Source organism: Parasteatoda tepidariorum, chromosome 2 (genome assembly GCF_043381705.1).
Source record: "Parasteatoda tepidariorum isolate YZ-2023 chromosome 2, CAS_Ptep_4.0, whole genome shotgun sequence".
NCBI classification, from domain to species: Eukaryota; Metazoa; Arthropoda; class Arachnida; order Araneae; family Theridiidae; genus Parasteatoda; species Parasteatoda tepidariorum.
The window spans coordinates 57,686,824-57,703,479 of NC_092205.1; the positions used below are offsets into that span (position 1 = coordinate 57,686,824).

At 28.4% G+C, this 16,656-nt stretch overlaps 1 protein-coding gene across 4 annotated transcripts in view; it reads left to right on the forward strand.

Annotated features, from left to right (window-relative positions):
* LOC107443147 (calcium-transporting ATPase sarcoplasmic/endoplasmic reticulum type) overlaps positions 1-16,656 on the forward strand; it is a 75,778-nt gene that overhangs the window by 47,701 nt on the left and 11,421 nt on the right. For 3 of the 4 annotated variants that reach the window (XM_071177629.1, XM_071177628.1, XM_071177630.1), the window contains exons 8-20: positions 775-860; positions 1,053-1,119; positions 2,735-2,907; positions 4,029-4,122; positions 6,191-6,321; positions 7,376-7,461; positions 7,885-7,987; positions 8,137-8,394; positions 10,039-10,257; positions 11,628-11,750; positions 12,574-12,634; positions 12,848-12,868; positions 14,110-14,261. In XM_071177629.1, coding sequence (XP_071033730.1) covers positions 775-860; positions 1,053-1,119; positions 2,735-2,907; positions 4,029-4,122; positions 6,191-6,321; positions 7,376-7,461; positions 7,885-7,987; positions 8,137-8,394; positions 10,039-10,257; positions 11,628-11,750; positions 12,574-12,634; positions 12,848-12,868; positions 14,110-14,261 — 1,574 coding nt within the window. The remainder of the gene's footprint in view (positions 1-774; positions 861-1,052; positions 1,120-2,734; positions 2,908-4,028; positions 4,123-6,190; positions 6,322-7,375; positions 7,462-7,884; positions 7,988-8,136; positions 8,395-10,038; positions 10,258-11,627; positions 11,751-12,573; positions 12,635-12,847; positions 12,869-14,109; positions 14,262-16,656) is intronic. The other variant, XM_043048409.2, reaches the window with a different exon arrangement.

Consider the following 16,656-nt stretch of genomic DNA (forward strand, 5'->3'; position numbering starts at 1 on the left):
GTTTATTAAAATCTTTAAGGTTCAAATGAAATCTCCTTCTCTTTACTCCAAGTAAGATCTTTCAGCTAAAATATTTTTATTAATAATTTTCAAGTTTGAGAACAAATTAAAAAACATGATTGAAGTATATAATCTTAAATTTTAATATCATATTTTTAACATCAACTGTAGAAACTGATAAGAAAATATTTCTTTAAATCTCTTCTTAACGTGGAAACATGTAGAGAATTTAATTTTGTTACGTATTGCAAGTTGCAATTGATAGTATTAACATATGCAAGTAAATTGCATATATTCTCGAAACAATTATAATATTTTAAACTGGGAAGTTATTTCTTTAGTCTAATCTATGGTTTCAATTTTTTTTTTATTAATCAAAATAGAAATTGGTCAGTTTTGTTTGACATTAACTATTTCTATGAAATGTATTCTGAATCACTCTTAATGCCTTATTTTACTTTTTAATTTGTAAAAATAAAGATTGAAACTCTTTTTAAAAACTTTACTATATTCTAACTGTAAAATGTTATTTTCATTAAAAAGCAAATTTGTCAGCTTACTTAAATTTATTTCTATTTGTATATATCTTGTACAATTTATGTCAAACAAATAGTTTATTCAATGAAGAGTTGCATATTTTGATTTTATCAACCTTTTTTTCGTTAAAAATATAGAATGAGAAACTAATTTCATTATATTTAGCACAAATATTTAATTTTTTTAAATTTAATATTGCTTTATATATCACCTCAATTGATTTACATTGTATTCCAGGTGAGTCTATTTCTGTGATTAAGCATACTGATCCCATTCGAGATTTAAAAGCTGTGAATCAAGATAAGAAGAATATCCTCTTCTCAGTAAGTTATTTTTAATTGCAACATAATCTTTAAAAGTTATTTTACTTGTTAATAATTCTATAGGTTACGAAGTTTTATGCTTTTAAAAATTTTCATAATCGATTTTAACAATGTGGATTTTTAAAATGCATTATTTATCAGCCTAGATGTCATAAAGTTATTATTTTTTATTTAATTTTCATTCTATTTCAGGGCACAAATATTGCTGCTGGTAAAGCTAAAGGCATTGTCATTGGAACAGGTCTAGAAACTGCAATAGGTATGATCTCTTTAATCACCTTTTAATCTGTCTACAAAAGTTATTTATTTATGAATTTTTAATTTTTCTTATGAAAAAATATTCAATTGGTTAACAATGATATCCAAGCATCACATGCTTTAACGTTAGTACTAGAGCCCGGATTTTGATGACCTAAAAAAATCTCAACTAATGCCCTTAAAAAGTGCGAAAAATGCCCTTAAAAATGTGAAAATTGCGCTAAAAATGCCTTATGACATGACTTAAATAAAGTAAAAATATCGAACTAAAATAATAACACTCTTTAAAATTATGAGTCATTTCAAAAACTATGAAGTAATGCACTACTTGTTCTGCGTTCATTAAAGTTTGAAAAATATTTTTTATATCCTGAAATAACAACAAAAAAAATGAAAATATAGTAACACCAAAACATTTTCATTTTGTATAGAAACTTTAATGAATATAACAACTTACGTCTAATAATATTACTAAATATCAGAATTACATTGGATTATTAAATGTTTTTTGATATTTTTAAATGTAAACGAGCGTCTCTTGTCTGAAAGTAAATTTTTATACCTGGAGAAGCTTCTTTCAACGTCTACTGATGTTAATGGTGCGTTCTTAAAAAAGACGGTCTCACTTACTGACAATTCGTCAATTTGAAAAGTTGTTGCTTCACCTGTTACTATCCTACAGATTTTCTTCGTTGTTTGGAAGCCAGTATTCTTCTCCGAAACTTTGTTCAATTTACCTGCTACACTTTGTCATATTTTTCCCCTTGCAACCCTCGACTCACTACGTCAATATAATTTATTGCATCACAAAGTTCCAATTCTTGCTTCTCCAAGCTTGTAATTGTGGAGGACACAATACCAAAGTTAGATTTGATAAATGCTAAGTTTCCTTCGATTTTATCAGAAGCGAACACGTTTAGCGCTATCTTAATTGATGCAGCATCTTCTGAATCAAAACTACTAAAGATAGACTTCACTATCTTAAAATTTTCACTGTAGTATAAGCATGTATCCAACCAGGTACCCCATCGTGTGATTACTGGTTTAGGAGGCAAAGCTGACTAGGAGCAAATGTTTTGAAACATTCTACAGCAAAAATTTATGCTCTAGAATGTTTCAAAACATTCTAGAGATTCAATTCTTTGAGAGTTATAATATGAAATGTAAAATTACCAGACAAATCTTGCATTTCATGTAATAAAAATACCCCCAAAAATAATAAAAATTGGTAAAAATTAAAAAAGCCAGCGGCTCCTCAGTCTGCTAACCACTCGGCCACCAGGTCGGCTAAACTAAAATATGATTTTTAGAAACTTGTGCAAACCAAAATAATAGATTATTTTGTTGTAACTTTTTTTAGTAATTTATTTCTTACATTTATAATAGAAAATCCTGTATCTTAGCATTTGAATAGTTAAAAATTCTTTTCAGAATAATATTTTCCGAAAAAGAGGAAAAAATCACTTTGTTTCTGAGAAATTATGTGTTAATATTTCAGAAAATATTTTAATTCATTTAAATGTCTTTTGCGGCTGTTATTTAACTTTATTTTCATACTTAATTGTTTATGCTTATTTATGCTACTTCAAAGTTTTGACTTTGATTCTACATTGCAGGAAAGATCCGTACCGAAATGTCTGAAACAGAAGAAGTGAGAACTCCTTTGCAACAAAAATTGGATGAGTTTGGTGAACAGTTGTCTAAAGTAATTTCTGTAATTTGTGTTGCTGTGTGGGCTATTAATATCGGACATTTCAATGATCCTGCTCATGGGGGATCTTGGATTAAGGTAATTTTGTTAAGAATGTTAATTCAATATTTATACTACATTAAGAAATTATCTTTTAAAAAAAAAAACTTATTTTTAGCCAACTGTGCAGTGTGTAGGTTGTTGAGCTTATATTTGTCTTGATTTATCAAAATTTCTTTGCAAAGAGTACAAATGTGCTGTTATAATACTTATATCTATTTTAATTTGTTGTTCTAATCATAAAACTTATTTAATTTCTATCATTTTGTATGGAAATAGATGGTGCTTTGATTTGATTTTTTTATAGAGATGACTTAATTTGTAATTCGAGAAAGCAAGAAAAAAATTAACCACAACTATGGAGGGGACAATTTTTCTTCTCTTGCAATTTATGTGCAGTAAAGGGATGTAACTATGGGAAAATAATCTTATTTTTTTCTTGTCCTTATTGTTTGCATTTATAGTATTAATGCTGTACTGTATTGCTTTGTAATTTGAAAAAATAGGATTTTTATCAAACCCGCTAGGTTATGGATGATCTTTGTTTTTATCAGTTGCAGTTTTTGTGGAAGATTTTTAAATAAGGTTTTTTCTAACTTAGTATTAAGTAATAATTATAATGATATGGATAAAAATTCAATGATAAAGAAAAATATTGAACAATGGAATTTTCCCAGACATTATTTCAGGAATACGAAAAAAGACATCATTAAATCATGTGAATACATTTATCCATTTTCAAAATCATAATTGTTAAGTTTTAAATCCAAAATTAAAACTAATAGTAAATAGACTTTCCTTTAAAAGGTTCCCCAGTCCTATTGAGTTAAGTATCACCAATTGGCAGCATGAAGCTCATTTTTTTAAAGTATTTATTTTGAATTATATTTTATTAAAACAGAGGTGAAAAAAGGTTTGAAACAATGAGACATTTAGCTCCTTATATTCCTTTTCCCAAATGCAGTTGATAGAGTTGTTTGCATTTAGTGTGCTCATTTAAATTCATAAAACTATGATAAGTACTTTAAAGAAATGCAAAAATTTTATCAAATTAATAATTTACTACTTTAAATTATTGATATATAAAAATTAATAAATTTTTATTTTAACTGTAAATTTTTATTTATGTAATTCAGCACTCATTTCTTCATTTGTTTTAGGGTGCTGTGTATTATTTTAAAATTGCTGTTGCCCTAGCTGTAGCAGCCATTCCAGAAGGGCTCCCTGCTGTTATTACTACTTGTTTAGCCTTAGGTAAACTATTCAATTCATTCTATAGCCCCTTTTTGTATGTGTGAACATTGGTATAAAATAATTGTTTTAACTTGTTCTCTTCAATATCATACAATTCATATGAATTTTTTTATTTGAAGAAAAAAAAATTGTCTTTAATAAGCTATTGACATAAATAACATAAAACTTTATTATAATCTCGAGAAAAAAAATTTAATTTATAATTTGTGTTCTTAAAATTTATTCTACTACTAAGTTTAATTGTATTACAAATTCCTTTTTATATGTCAAAAGAGTTTGTTGTTTTATCTTGCAACTAGAGCAGTCTATAATAGGAGTGCACAATCTTTCTTGGCATATCAGACCTAATAATAAGCTGCAGGTAAAACAACTAGCTTTTGAGTGACTTTGGGAATTCAGTTTTTAATATCACTTGATAAGAATTAACTACTTAATAGTTTGTAGTGAGGTTTATTACTGAAAATTTTAAAAGACAATTGTTTAAAAATTAAGGGACGAAGTTGAACAAGTGTACAAATTATATATCTATAATATTTTTGAATTAAAGAACTTCTGCAGTTTTGGGCGGGCACACACACATATATATAAACACCAGGTTTTAAATTTTAGTTACCAAAAATTTATTTTATGCTTTTTAGTGTACATTAATTCTTAATTAGTGAATAATTTTTCCAAATTTATTGAAATTAGTTTGAAAGAATCTTTAGCATTCGTGTAAATTTTTTTAAAAATTGAATTTTGGTTACAAGGTGGGGCCACACATTGACCTTTTGAGGACTGCTGGTTGTGCACCTCTATCCTACAAGGAATGTTTAGAACCTAAAAACAAATGCAATCAGTCATATTGGCTATTTTCGCAAGGAGTGAATTTTATGAACTAATCACCTAATGGCGGGTGTTTCTTTGAAGGGTATTCTTCTTGAAGATGGACCTGTAGGATATGTCATAAAGAGATATCTACAAATATTTTGTTCAGAAGCAGTTTATGTACTGGTACTAAGTGCCATAGAGATTTGCGAACTATTGCCAGGAGTCTGTTTAGAAGGAATTTGAGTCCGTTAACGGACCCTTCACAAAATATATTTTTATAAAATTCACAAAATATTTTAACTTAAAAAGGGACCATTCACAAAACAATTTATCTTTTAATCGGACCCTTCACAGATTTGTTTCTTCATTATTGTTTTGTTAATCGAATGATCCCTTCTCAGGAAGGGGGGGACAGAAGTTTTGTCTTCGGCAGACGCTTCTTCCTTTATTTTATTTTATTTTATAACCGTCGTTGAACAGCCGACCCAATTTCATGCGTTTACGACTACTTACGTTCAACTCCGTAGCCTTGTAATTTTGAACCAATCCAGAAGACAAGGAAACTCCTGGATCAGTACCCCCAGAGGTATTGATTTGTTGTGGGAACATGGAGGACTTTGAGACTCGACAGATTTATGCATCAGTCACCATTTACTACACGGGGAGTCTTCGGCCGGCGAGGATCGAACCCACGACCTCTTGGATATGGGCCCAGCGCCCTACCGACCAGGCTATCCCGGCCTTTCTTCCTTTATTTGTCCGAAATGAATACTCTGCGTTCAGCAGAATAGACTAAATACCAAATATTTGTATGCTTCATCTCTAATTTAGTAGCAGCATTCGCTGTTTATTTTTTAAAATGTAATTTTTTTTTTATTATAATTTTACAGTGTTGAGCATAATCTTGTATGTCTTTACAATTTAAAAATCCTTGAAAGTGTTTTTTGCAATAACAGGACCCTATTTGCACAAATTCACAAAAGCAGGACCCTATTTGAAAGATTGTGGCTTAACGTTTATTTTATATTCACAAATCACGAGTAATTTTTTCGCAATTTTACAAAAACTGACCTTTCACAAAATGTGTGGACAGACCCCGGATTGTTAAATTGCTCAAAAATTTTTCTTCACAGACATGGCAGCCCCAGGTAGGCCCTGCCTTCTGACCAAAATGAGTTTTGTAATTTCTGATAACTAGAGTAGTAATTAAGATTTTAAATTTTAGTTCATATTTGTAAAAAAAATTCTATTATACTAGGTACTCGAAGGATGGCTAAAAAGAATGCAATTGTAAGATCTTTACCATCTGTAGAGACATTGGGTTGTACTTCTGTCATATGTTCTGATAAAACCGGTACATTAACAACTAACCAGATGTCAGTTAATAAAGTAAGTCTCTACTATGGCAAGTAATTTTTTATTTTGATTATATTTCTATTAATCTAGCGTAATGTAAATATATTTTGATACTATTTGAAATACTCTTAATCAATCCATAAATCACTTATCACAAATGAAATGAAAGTGGATTTTTCATTGTTTACATTATTCATAAATTCATATTTTAGGCTTTGAAAATTAACTTGATTTATCAATAAATTGATAATTAGGAAAAATCTGTTGATCTGATCAATAAGTGTAAAAGTAATTTTTACCAAATAAAATTATGTTAAATATTTTCTTTGGAATTGTTTTTCTATGTTAATACCAAATTACACTCATAAATTTTACATTTTCAAAGTTAGAAAATATTTTAATTATTGTACCTTTTGAAAATTATGAAGATTGAATTTTGCTGTGCCTACTTTAAACCAAAATCTAATCATCAAGTAAAAGAAGGAAAATTTCTAAGAAGGGAAACATGTTTAAAAGTATATAGTGTGTAAAACTTTAGAAATATAAAATAAATATCTTTAACTATCAACCTTATAAAATTAAAAGGGACTATTAAGGTGTTAAGGAAGAAAGAAAAAAATTAGACATTGATTATTTAGCGACCATAGCAAGAAATTTGGTTTTGCTGGATAAAATCAATTTTATTTAATTTTTCTCAGTTACCTAGCAATGGAGAAGTTTGTTTTATAAAAATTTCCTGTTCTGTGGGTCATTTGAAAAAATTTTCTTCATGGCCCCAGATTTCCTTAGTGAGTTTTTATTTCATATTAAAAACAAGGAGCATTTTTTCCAATTGTGGATCTAAGTAATTGAGTTTGTACATCTACAAACTATGCTAACATTGTTTCAGTTTCTTGAATGGAAGACTGGTAAAAATTTCTAGATTTTTTAATATGTTTGCAAGCCATCCTTAAGAATCTGTTATTAGAGCAAATTTTATTTTTTCTCTTTTTATTTTGAAAATTCAAACACTGTATCATTCTTAAAAATTATTTTGATGTATGTGCCAAAAACTTTAAGGTGTGAAGCTTATTTGTTTCTATTTTAGATGCTAATTGTTGACAAAATTGACAGTGATGCTCGGTTTCATGAATTTGAAATTACTGGCTCAACATATGAACCTATTGGAGATGTGTAAGTATTTCTTTTTGTTTCGTATCAAATTTAAAATTATAATGTTCAAAATAAGTTTTATTATCGTGTTTTAAATTTTATTTTGTTATATTTTTGAGTTTAGAGTTATATTTAGTTTCTTAATTGCGGATTTATAAACATAATTATAATTGGTGTATCTAAAAATGATTCTATGACAAATATTATGTTAATATTATTTAATTAAATGGTACTTGAAAAAAAAATTTGAATTTTGTTTTCAATTTTAAACTAAGCAATTTTGAATTATATAATTTGAACAATATTACTCAAAACACTTCAGATCAATATTAGGAGGTTATGATTTAATTGCTTATTTTTTCTGAACTATTTTGGAATTTTAAAAATGGACTGCAAGCTCATTTGATTTGATTTAATAAAGTTTTATAATATTTATATTTTCAGATTTTTACGGGAGCAAAAAGTGCGTCCTTCAGACTTTGAAGCATTGATTGAACTGGCAACGATTTGTGTGATGTGTAATGATTCTAGCATAGATTATAATGAGGTAATTACACTAAAACTCTTTGCAATTTATGTATGCATGTTTTATTCTAATAAGGAGAAAGTTTTCTATCTTTTTCAAAGTTTTTATTGCACCTTCATAATTAGGTATTGTTGTATTTTCATCTAACTTTTTTTTCCTCTTTATTGCAGTATAAACAACAATTTGAAAAGGTGGGAGAGGCTACTGAAACTGCCTTGGTTGTGTTAGCAGAAAAAATGAATCCTTTCAATTATCAAAAAACTGGTTTAAGCAGGCGTGATGCAGCTGTTTGCGTGAATCAAGGTATCAATACGATGTGGAAAAAAGAATTCACTTTGGAATTTTCAAGAGATCGCAAATCAATGAGCACATACTGCACTCCTTTGAAATCAACACGCCTAGGAGCTGGACCTAAAATGTTTGCAAAAGTAAGGAGCACTTTTATTATCAACTTTTGTCATTGTTTGTATGATAATACGTACAAGGAGTTTGCACGTTTAGTTTTCTAATTTGTTCTCCAAAATGAGATAAAAGCACTACCTTTTCTTTTCGTCAGAACCTCTACTTTAAAAAGTTCATTGTTAGCTGTGAATATACTCATTAAAGGAAAACTACTAGTTTATTTTAAAAATAGTTAATATTGAGAATGAAATAAATATTTCCCTCATTTTATCTATATCATAATTCTTAAAATTATTTTTTCAGTTCAGACAGTTAAGTTCACAGAAGAGAAGGGGCATTTGAATTTGTTTTTTGTGTATGCATTAGCTAAAAATGAATAAAATAAGCTAATTTACAATTTTAAAATAACCTTGCTATAAGCATTAAGAATGATTATCAGAAAAATACCATTCTTGAATTTGATTATTTTATTCTATTGTCCCGATTGGTAAAAAATTATAAATATTCGTAAAATGTTGGCAAAATTTTCAATTTATGCCTAAGTTTGCAAAAATTTTAGCTGCTGTACTGAAATCAGTTAATTTTAATAACTTGTAATCAGCACTATAATAAACAATTCTAAGGTATCATTTAATATTGTTTTTTAATAGTAAAATTTTAAGTAATAGCACTTTTACTGTTTTTCATTTTAATAATTTAAGAATTTATTTTTTTCTAATTTTGTTGACTATATTTTGACTTGCAATTTTACTTAATGCACACATATCTGCATAATTTTAAAAATATTTTTGCACTATAACTATAAGTCTGTACTATATGTACAGAGTAGTCCAAAAGTATGAGAAATGCGTATCAGATCCAAAAATAATTGACACATTTTATTTGATTACACCAAAACTTTATCTAATGGAGGAAGACTCTGGGCCATAAGGGGCTGTTATGCCGATATAAGAAAAGTTGATCTCCCATGGTTTGGATTTACTGAATTTAGTTAAGTAGTTTTGCAATCTTAATACCCAAAATGTAATTTACCTGAAATGTAATAATGGGATACAGAGGTCTGTCCAGGCCGAATTTACTACCGTTTAACGGTACCTGCACAAATTCAATTTTAGGTAAAACTGTAGTTTCATAAATTCAACTTTAGGAAAAACGGTAGATTCACAAAATACTTTTTCTTAAAATTTTATTTTTGTATCCCTTAAGAAACGATAAATCTATATTTTTACCATGTTTTTGTATTGATTTTTTAATATAATTTTTAATTTTTCACAAGTTATGTCAAAATTTTCACAAAATAGGTACCTTTCAGAAAAACCTAGACAGACCCCTGGATAGAGATATATATCAAAAATTCATAGTTTAAAACTAAACCAATGTTAGTTTTACCTCCATCGGATTGTGTTAACTTTTGTGTAATTAGTTATTGTGGAAATATTTGACCCATATTTTTAGCTTTTTTGATTAAATTATATTTATCAATATATTTAAATGTTTCCATGTCATATTTTTTGGACATCTCTGTATTTACTTAAATAAAATTTTCTTTTATGCATGATACTAGATTTGAAAAATAACCCATGATGAATGGTTCTAAATCTTACTATGATTGTAGATATATATATCTTTTCCTTATGTCGTGCTAAAACTTAGTTTTGGAATATTTTTAGGGAGCACCTGAATGTATATTAGATCGTTGTTCTCATGTTCGAGTAGGTAGTACAAAAGTTCCACTGACGCCTCAGATTAAAAACAAAATATTGGATATCACTAAACAATATGGTACTGGCAAAGATACTCTGCGTTGCCTATCTCTTGCAACAATAGACACTCCAATAAAACCCTCTGATATGGATTTATCAGATTCTACCAAATTTATTTCTTATGAGGTAAGTTATTATGAACCTTGTATATTATTTGTTCTATAATGCGAAATTACTGTTCGAATAATTGAATTTGAATTAGTTAGATCGAATCAGAATCAAATTTTTTCTAGTTCAATTTGCTGTGGATTTCACTATTTTTTTAAAACAGGATTAAAAAAATTTTTTTCCTGTGATGCTATGAGTACTCACAAAGACCAAAAAAAGTATGAATATGTAATATTTTTCGTTATGTATATATTTTTTTATGTGTTAATAAGAAAAGAATTTATTAGATAAAATTCTTTTTCCTCTTTAAATTTTATAAAAGTTGCTTTTGTGCATAAAAAAAGGCTTTTATTTATGTACAAAAAGAAAAAAAATGAAGTATTGACAATAAAAAAAAAGCTGCAAGTTAAGAAAATTTTTTTTAAATTATTTCTTCCAGCAATCACCTGTCTGCTCTTATCAGCCATCTGCAAATTCATTTTATTTCCTGATCTTGATTTTCAAAAAAAAAAAAAAAAAAAAGATGAGCATAGGCACATTCATCTCCTTTCTTATATTCTATCATCATTATTTATCTTGAATATATGTCATAATGCCTGCCAATTGAATGAAATGCACACATTATAACTCAATCTCGTGAAATCTAAAAATAGATTCCTTGTATTGCCAACGTTTCAAAAAAGGAACATTTGACTTTCTAACCAATATTTTGCCTTCAAAATTTTAAAATAAAATTTTGAATTTTATGCCTGACACAGAATTATATCATTCCTTAAAAGCATGTAACTAATCTTGTCGTATTATGAAAATAGAGTTTTTGATAAATTATATTACAAAAGACAGAAACATTTACAAATTATATCATATTTCTAAATTCCTGAAAATAATCGAATATATATTGAAATGGAACCAAGCTAAATTTAAAAAATACTTCATGATATAAATTTTAAATGTATGACAAGCATTTTCAGACTTTAATTGCTTATCAGATTTAAACTCAAATTATATGTTTCATCCTTAGGAGAGAAACGATAAAGAAAAACAAAGCAGAGTGCTGTGGTACAAAGAAATTGTAAACATAAATTTTTTTTTTACATTAGAGTAGATGACGCATCAACATAACTAGATTAATGTGCGGAACCTTAACACATTGATTTTTCTAAAGTAAAAGATAAAATACTGTTACATATATAATTTTTCTTGAATACTTTTCCTTTGGAAAAAAAAAAACTATTCTTTTGTCTCTTCCATTGAAACCATTCGACACTTTTCTTCATTTAAATTAAGTTTCAAACTAACATAGTGTTGAAATACAGCATTTATAATTTAATAAAGAAATGCATTTTTGTTTCCAATATTATAATGGGATGATCAATATCTTTTTATAGACTGGAATGACGTTTGTTGGAGTTGTTGGCATGTTAGATCCACCTAGGAAAGAGGTGAAAGATGCCATTTTGCGTTGCAAAGCTGCTGGTATTCGAGTTATCGTAATTACTGGTGACAACAAGGTATGTTTTTTTTGTTTGTTTTTTCAGGTCTCATTTCCAAATCAAAAAAAAAAAAAAAAAAAAAAAAAAAAAAAAAAAAAAANAATTGTCTTTTTATTTTAAAACCATTTTGTAAAAAATTTCTATGTTCAAACTCACAATAGCAAAATTTTATATTGTTATTTTCGTTCAATACTTGAATGTGAGTGTTTTGAGCTACTACCAACGCCCTTTTAGTATGTTTTTTGCAACTGGAGTATAGAGAAAGAGTGAGAGGTCTCAGTGTGTGCTGCTATCGAGCTGTATTATAAACAAAACGGAGATCTGAGATCTTTAGAGCCTACCATGTTTATAGAGAAAAATAATATTTAGGGAGTTTGAATCCGTGTGTTTAGTGAAATTTGAGCTATTGACGTGTGGGAAAAAAACAGTGAATGTAAAGATTACATAATTTAGTTTAATAATTTTGTTCATTTACTAGTAGATTTCAATTATAGTAGTTCATTTATAAGTAGGATTTTTATTTTAGGGTTAAGAACCTATACAGTTAGTACATTAATTATGCCTTGTAAAAAGTTTTCTAATACTTATTTACAACTGATTTTTCTCAAACTTTCAAAAGTTCTTAAACTACTACATTTCTTAAGTGACAACTATTCAATTTGATAGTAAGAACGGAATTCTTTTGTAATTTACGTTGAAGTAGATGATGCAAATATTAAATTAAATTGCTTTTTTTAATTGTTAATCATACTTCAATGTGAGACTAAGGACAAATTTTTTTTAAAATTATTTTATAATTGATATTGAAGTAATAAATACAATAATTGAATTAATGTTACAGGCTACTGCAGAAGCTATTTGTAGAAGAATTGGTGTGTTTGATGAGGATGAAGATACATCTGGTATGTTTTAGTATATTTTTTTTCTTCATTAATTCAACCCAGGAATTATGTTGTGAGTTGTTTTGTTCTCCTTTAGTAGCATCTACTGGAAAGCGAAACAAATGAGATAAGTATTCCTGGGTTAAGCTGTACTTAACTTTAAATATGTGATAAAATTATATTATGTTATGTTTCAGTTAATAACATAATCTATTTTTAATTTTATGCTATCAGAGGAAAGTTTAAAAAAGACAGGTAAAATAATTTTTATTTTATTTTTCAAATTTCATTTCTTTGTTGTAACACTTATATTATAAAAATGTGCTTTTATAAGCTCTGAAATATGTTTTTATTGTTCAATCCCTCAAGTTTATTCTTATCTTTTTATTTTTTTTTGACACTTCAGCATGTTAATTCTTGAAATTTCAAATATAGATTGAATAAGTACAGGGATTGGAAGTCTGAACCATATTTGGCATTCTGCAGCATCCTGCTGCAGTGTGCTATTTATGCCCAATTTTTTATCCATTTTGCTTCTCTCCTTCTTAGCGCTAATTTTAATTTTTCACTAAAATATGATCAGCGTATTAGAGTTACCGCCTAACTTCGGCAGTGGAAGGAAAATATGCAAGAAGCGAAAAGAGATACCATAGTGTTGGCCTTGAGTGTATGCCACGGTATTTAAGCTTCATAGGCAGAGAAGAGTGCAAAGATGATAGTTTCTTATTTATGAATCAATATGGTCTGGATTGAATTTATTTCAGTGCTGCCATTGTCAACAAAACTACTTTTTAAAGAAGCTACTAAGGAAACTAATTTCACTAAAGTATTAACAAAAACTAATTTTCAATAAATTGCAAAAAAATCAAACTTTTTTTTCACAAAGTAACTACTAAAAATTTAAATTACAATTTTATTTCCGAATTTCCTTTTTGCCGTGTCCATTATGAATTTTTATTCTCGTGTACGAGTTTTTTTCCCCCCACTCCATTTGACAAATGCAAATATGATGGAATATTTCATGCTACAGAAGTGAGCTATAACCGTTTCCTTGTAGGAAAGAACAATCTTCAGACCTGTTGAAGTTTGTTTTTGACTGTTGCATATTAATATAAAATGTGTAAAATTTAGTCTTATAAGAAAGCATAGTTGAATATGTCTATGACCTTTTTATTCTGTAAGATTCCTTTTTTGATCTTATAATCTAATAAAATTCTTTTCAAGTAAGGTCTTTGAATTGTATAGAAATAGATTAATCTACTTTATTTGTTATTAATACATTAGAACAGATGTGTGCATGTGAGTGTTTTTACTTTAATCTTATGTACTTCAGTATTTTTCATCCTTTTTTTTATTGTTGACTGTCTTTTAAAATTTATTTTATGTTATTAAATTGCTTATTAATAGTTGAAATTGCTTTGCAACTCAGCTATAATAACTGCGAATTTTTTTTTAATTTCAATGTAACATTTTCTAAATTTCTTCCATGTTTTTAGGATTATCCTTTTCTGGAAGGGAATTTGATGAACTAGCTCCATCTGAGCAGAAATTGGCTTGCAGGAGAGCAAAGCTTTTCTCCAGAGTTGAACCAGCACATAAGAGCAAAATCATTGAATTTCTTCAAGGAGATGGTGAAATTTCAGCTATGGTAGGTTTTGTTAGTGTATTATAGTAACCTAAGACCTATTTTACACCTAACATATTTAATTTTTCATCTTTCATCATTAGATATGTGCTGTAGTTTTTATTTTTATTTATTATCATTAGATAGTGACTACTTTTTCTGTAGTTAGTAGTATTACGTGCTACTTTCAAAAAAGCAATAGCCTAGTGAATAATGCTCTGCAAAAAACTATTAGTTTGTAACAATACTATTTTTTTTTCATCATTAATTTAGTGATGTGATAGGATACAAACACAACTAATTATTCTAATCTGATTTGTGCAAATCTTATACGGTGTCACAAAGTTAAATACAAATACAGTGAATTCACGATAACTCGAATCTGATAGGACTGACCATAAACTTCGACATATCGGAAGTTCGACTTACCATTAGTTTTGGATTTTCAAAATATTGTCGGATTATTTAATTAATGCTTATCAATTACAAACCTTCTACAGGGTTCCCACGGTCCTTAAAAGTCCTTAAAAACTGCTTAGTTTTTATTTTGAAAATTACTTAATTTACTTAAAAGTACTTAATTTTGATTCACGGTCCTTAAAAGTCCTTAATTTCTAGTATCACTAGTTGGTTGGAACAATTTTTTTATCTTAGGAAAATATCCACAATTAAAAAGTACGTCTTTTGCCTAGAATGAGACCCTGCATTGAGTGTAGAATATTTTGATTTGAATGTGTGTGAGGGTAGGGGTTACAAGCAAGTTGAAAAAAACACGTCCTTATTGTTTTTTTTTTTCTTTTATTAATTTTTTCATTAAAATATTTCTTTCTGGATCACTCTGAAAGAAAAAAATTTAGTGTGGGGAGAGGGGAGCGTGATACTGTAGGTGGGTAGAGGTCTTGACTTATTTTTAGACAGTACTTAGAGGTACTTTTTTGATTCTTCTGAAAGCACACATGGTAGCTTTGATACTTCATTCAAATGTGAAATTGTTAGAAATGCCAGGAAAGTGTGTTTTTAATAATTTATGGACACTTGATGAAAAATATAAGGAATGGATCAGCATCTAGCGATCGTCGCAAGGCAAAGTGGGTTTTTTTTCATTGTATCAGATTTTCTTCTGAAATTGCATTTATAAGTGACTCCATTTTTTTAATATTAGGGATATTACGAATATTCGGCGAAGTATAATTTTAATCAGGAAAGTCATTTTCGTCGTTTTCTCATCGACACTTTTTTTTAAAAAAAGAGTGAAATGTTTGCTTTCTGTTTTCACTTTTGTTGGGGTTTTTTTATTTCATAGCGCAGCAATTTAACAGCGTTTCTGATATATTTTATCTCCACTTTTTCTTTTAAAGTTATACAGATAAATAGGTAACCGGTAAAATAGGAAATTGAATTTCTACGTTGCAAGTTTTGTCTTAAGAATTTAGGAAAATTTTCTGTTTCTCTTTTGCTTTTTTGATTAATTGTGTTTTTTTTTATTTATTTTGATAGCATATTTTAAAGAGCTTCTTTTTCGTCATTTTTCTAAAAATCCGGCGATGGGAAACACTTAAAGTGTATTTTTCAACGTTAAATTTTTCTTATAAAAATCGAGAAAGATTTTTTTGTTTTTATATCGTTTGGCTTTCCCATTTTTTTATTTTTTTAAAAAAAGCTCTTGTTTTTGTTATGATGCGGCAATTTTAAAGAGCGCTACTCTTAGACATTTTTAAATCGATGTATCGCGATTTATCGACTTACTGCACATATCGGCAGGCCGATATAATTACTTTTATTTTAGGCAATGCATCAGGAATCTGATCTAAGACGCTCGCGGTTTTTCTTGCCTAATCGATGTATCGCGAATTATCGACGTAATGCACATATCGGCAGGCCGATATAATTACTTTTTTTATTTTAGGCGATGCATCAGGAATCTGATTTAAGACGCTCGCGGTTTAACGTGCTAGGATTCTTGCCTATGCTAACGCTATCACCACTCTGACGAAGACTATTTTGATTTCGTCTAGCTGCAAAGATGTTGATTACATTTTTAGCTATGAAGATGGTGTTCGTTTCGTGATATTGAATAACGAAGAGTGAGGATCAGCGTTGAAATATAGTACGCGATGCATAGTTTCCTTATGCGCCATTTTGGACCTTGGGATTTTACGTTTCTTGAAGATTATTTTCAGCGGGACTTATCATGCGTTCGCTGTGCGTTTTATTTCGACTTGATATAACATTTCAAATAAATTTTTTTCAGTGAGACTTTTGCTACTTAGCGATCATTGCGCATTATTTCGTCACTTTTTTTTCTGTTTGGATTTAACGTTGTCAATTATTTTCAGCAGACCCACTGTTACTTGGCGATCGTTGCTCAATCGCTGTTATCTTAAATTTTCGTTCTGAACTTAATATATTACTGAAACGA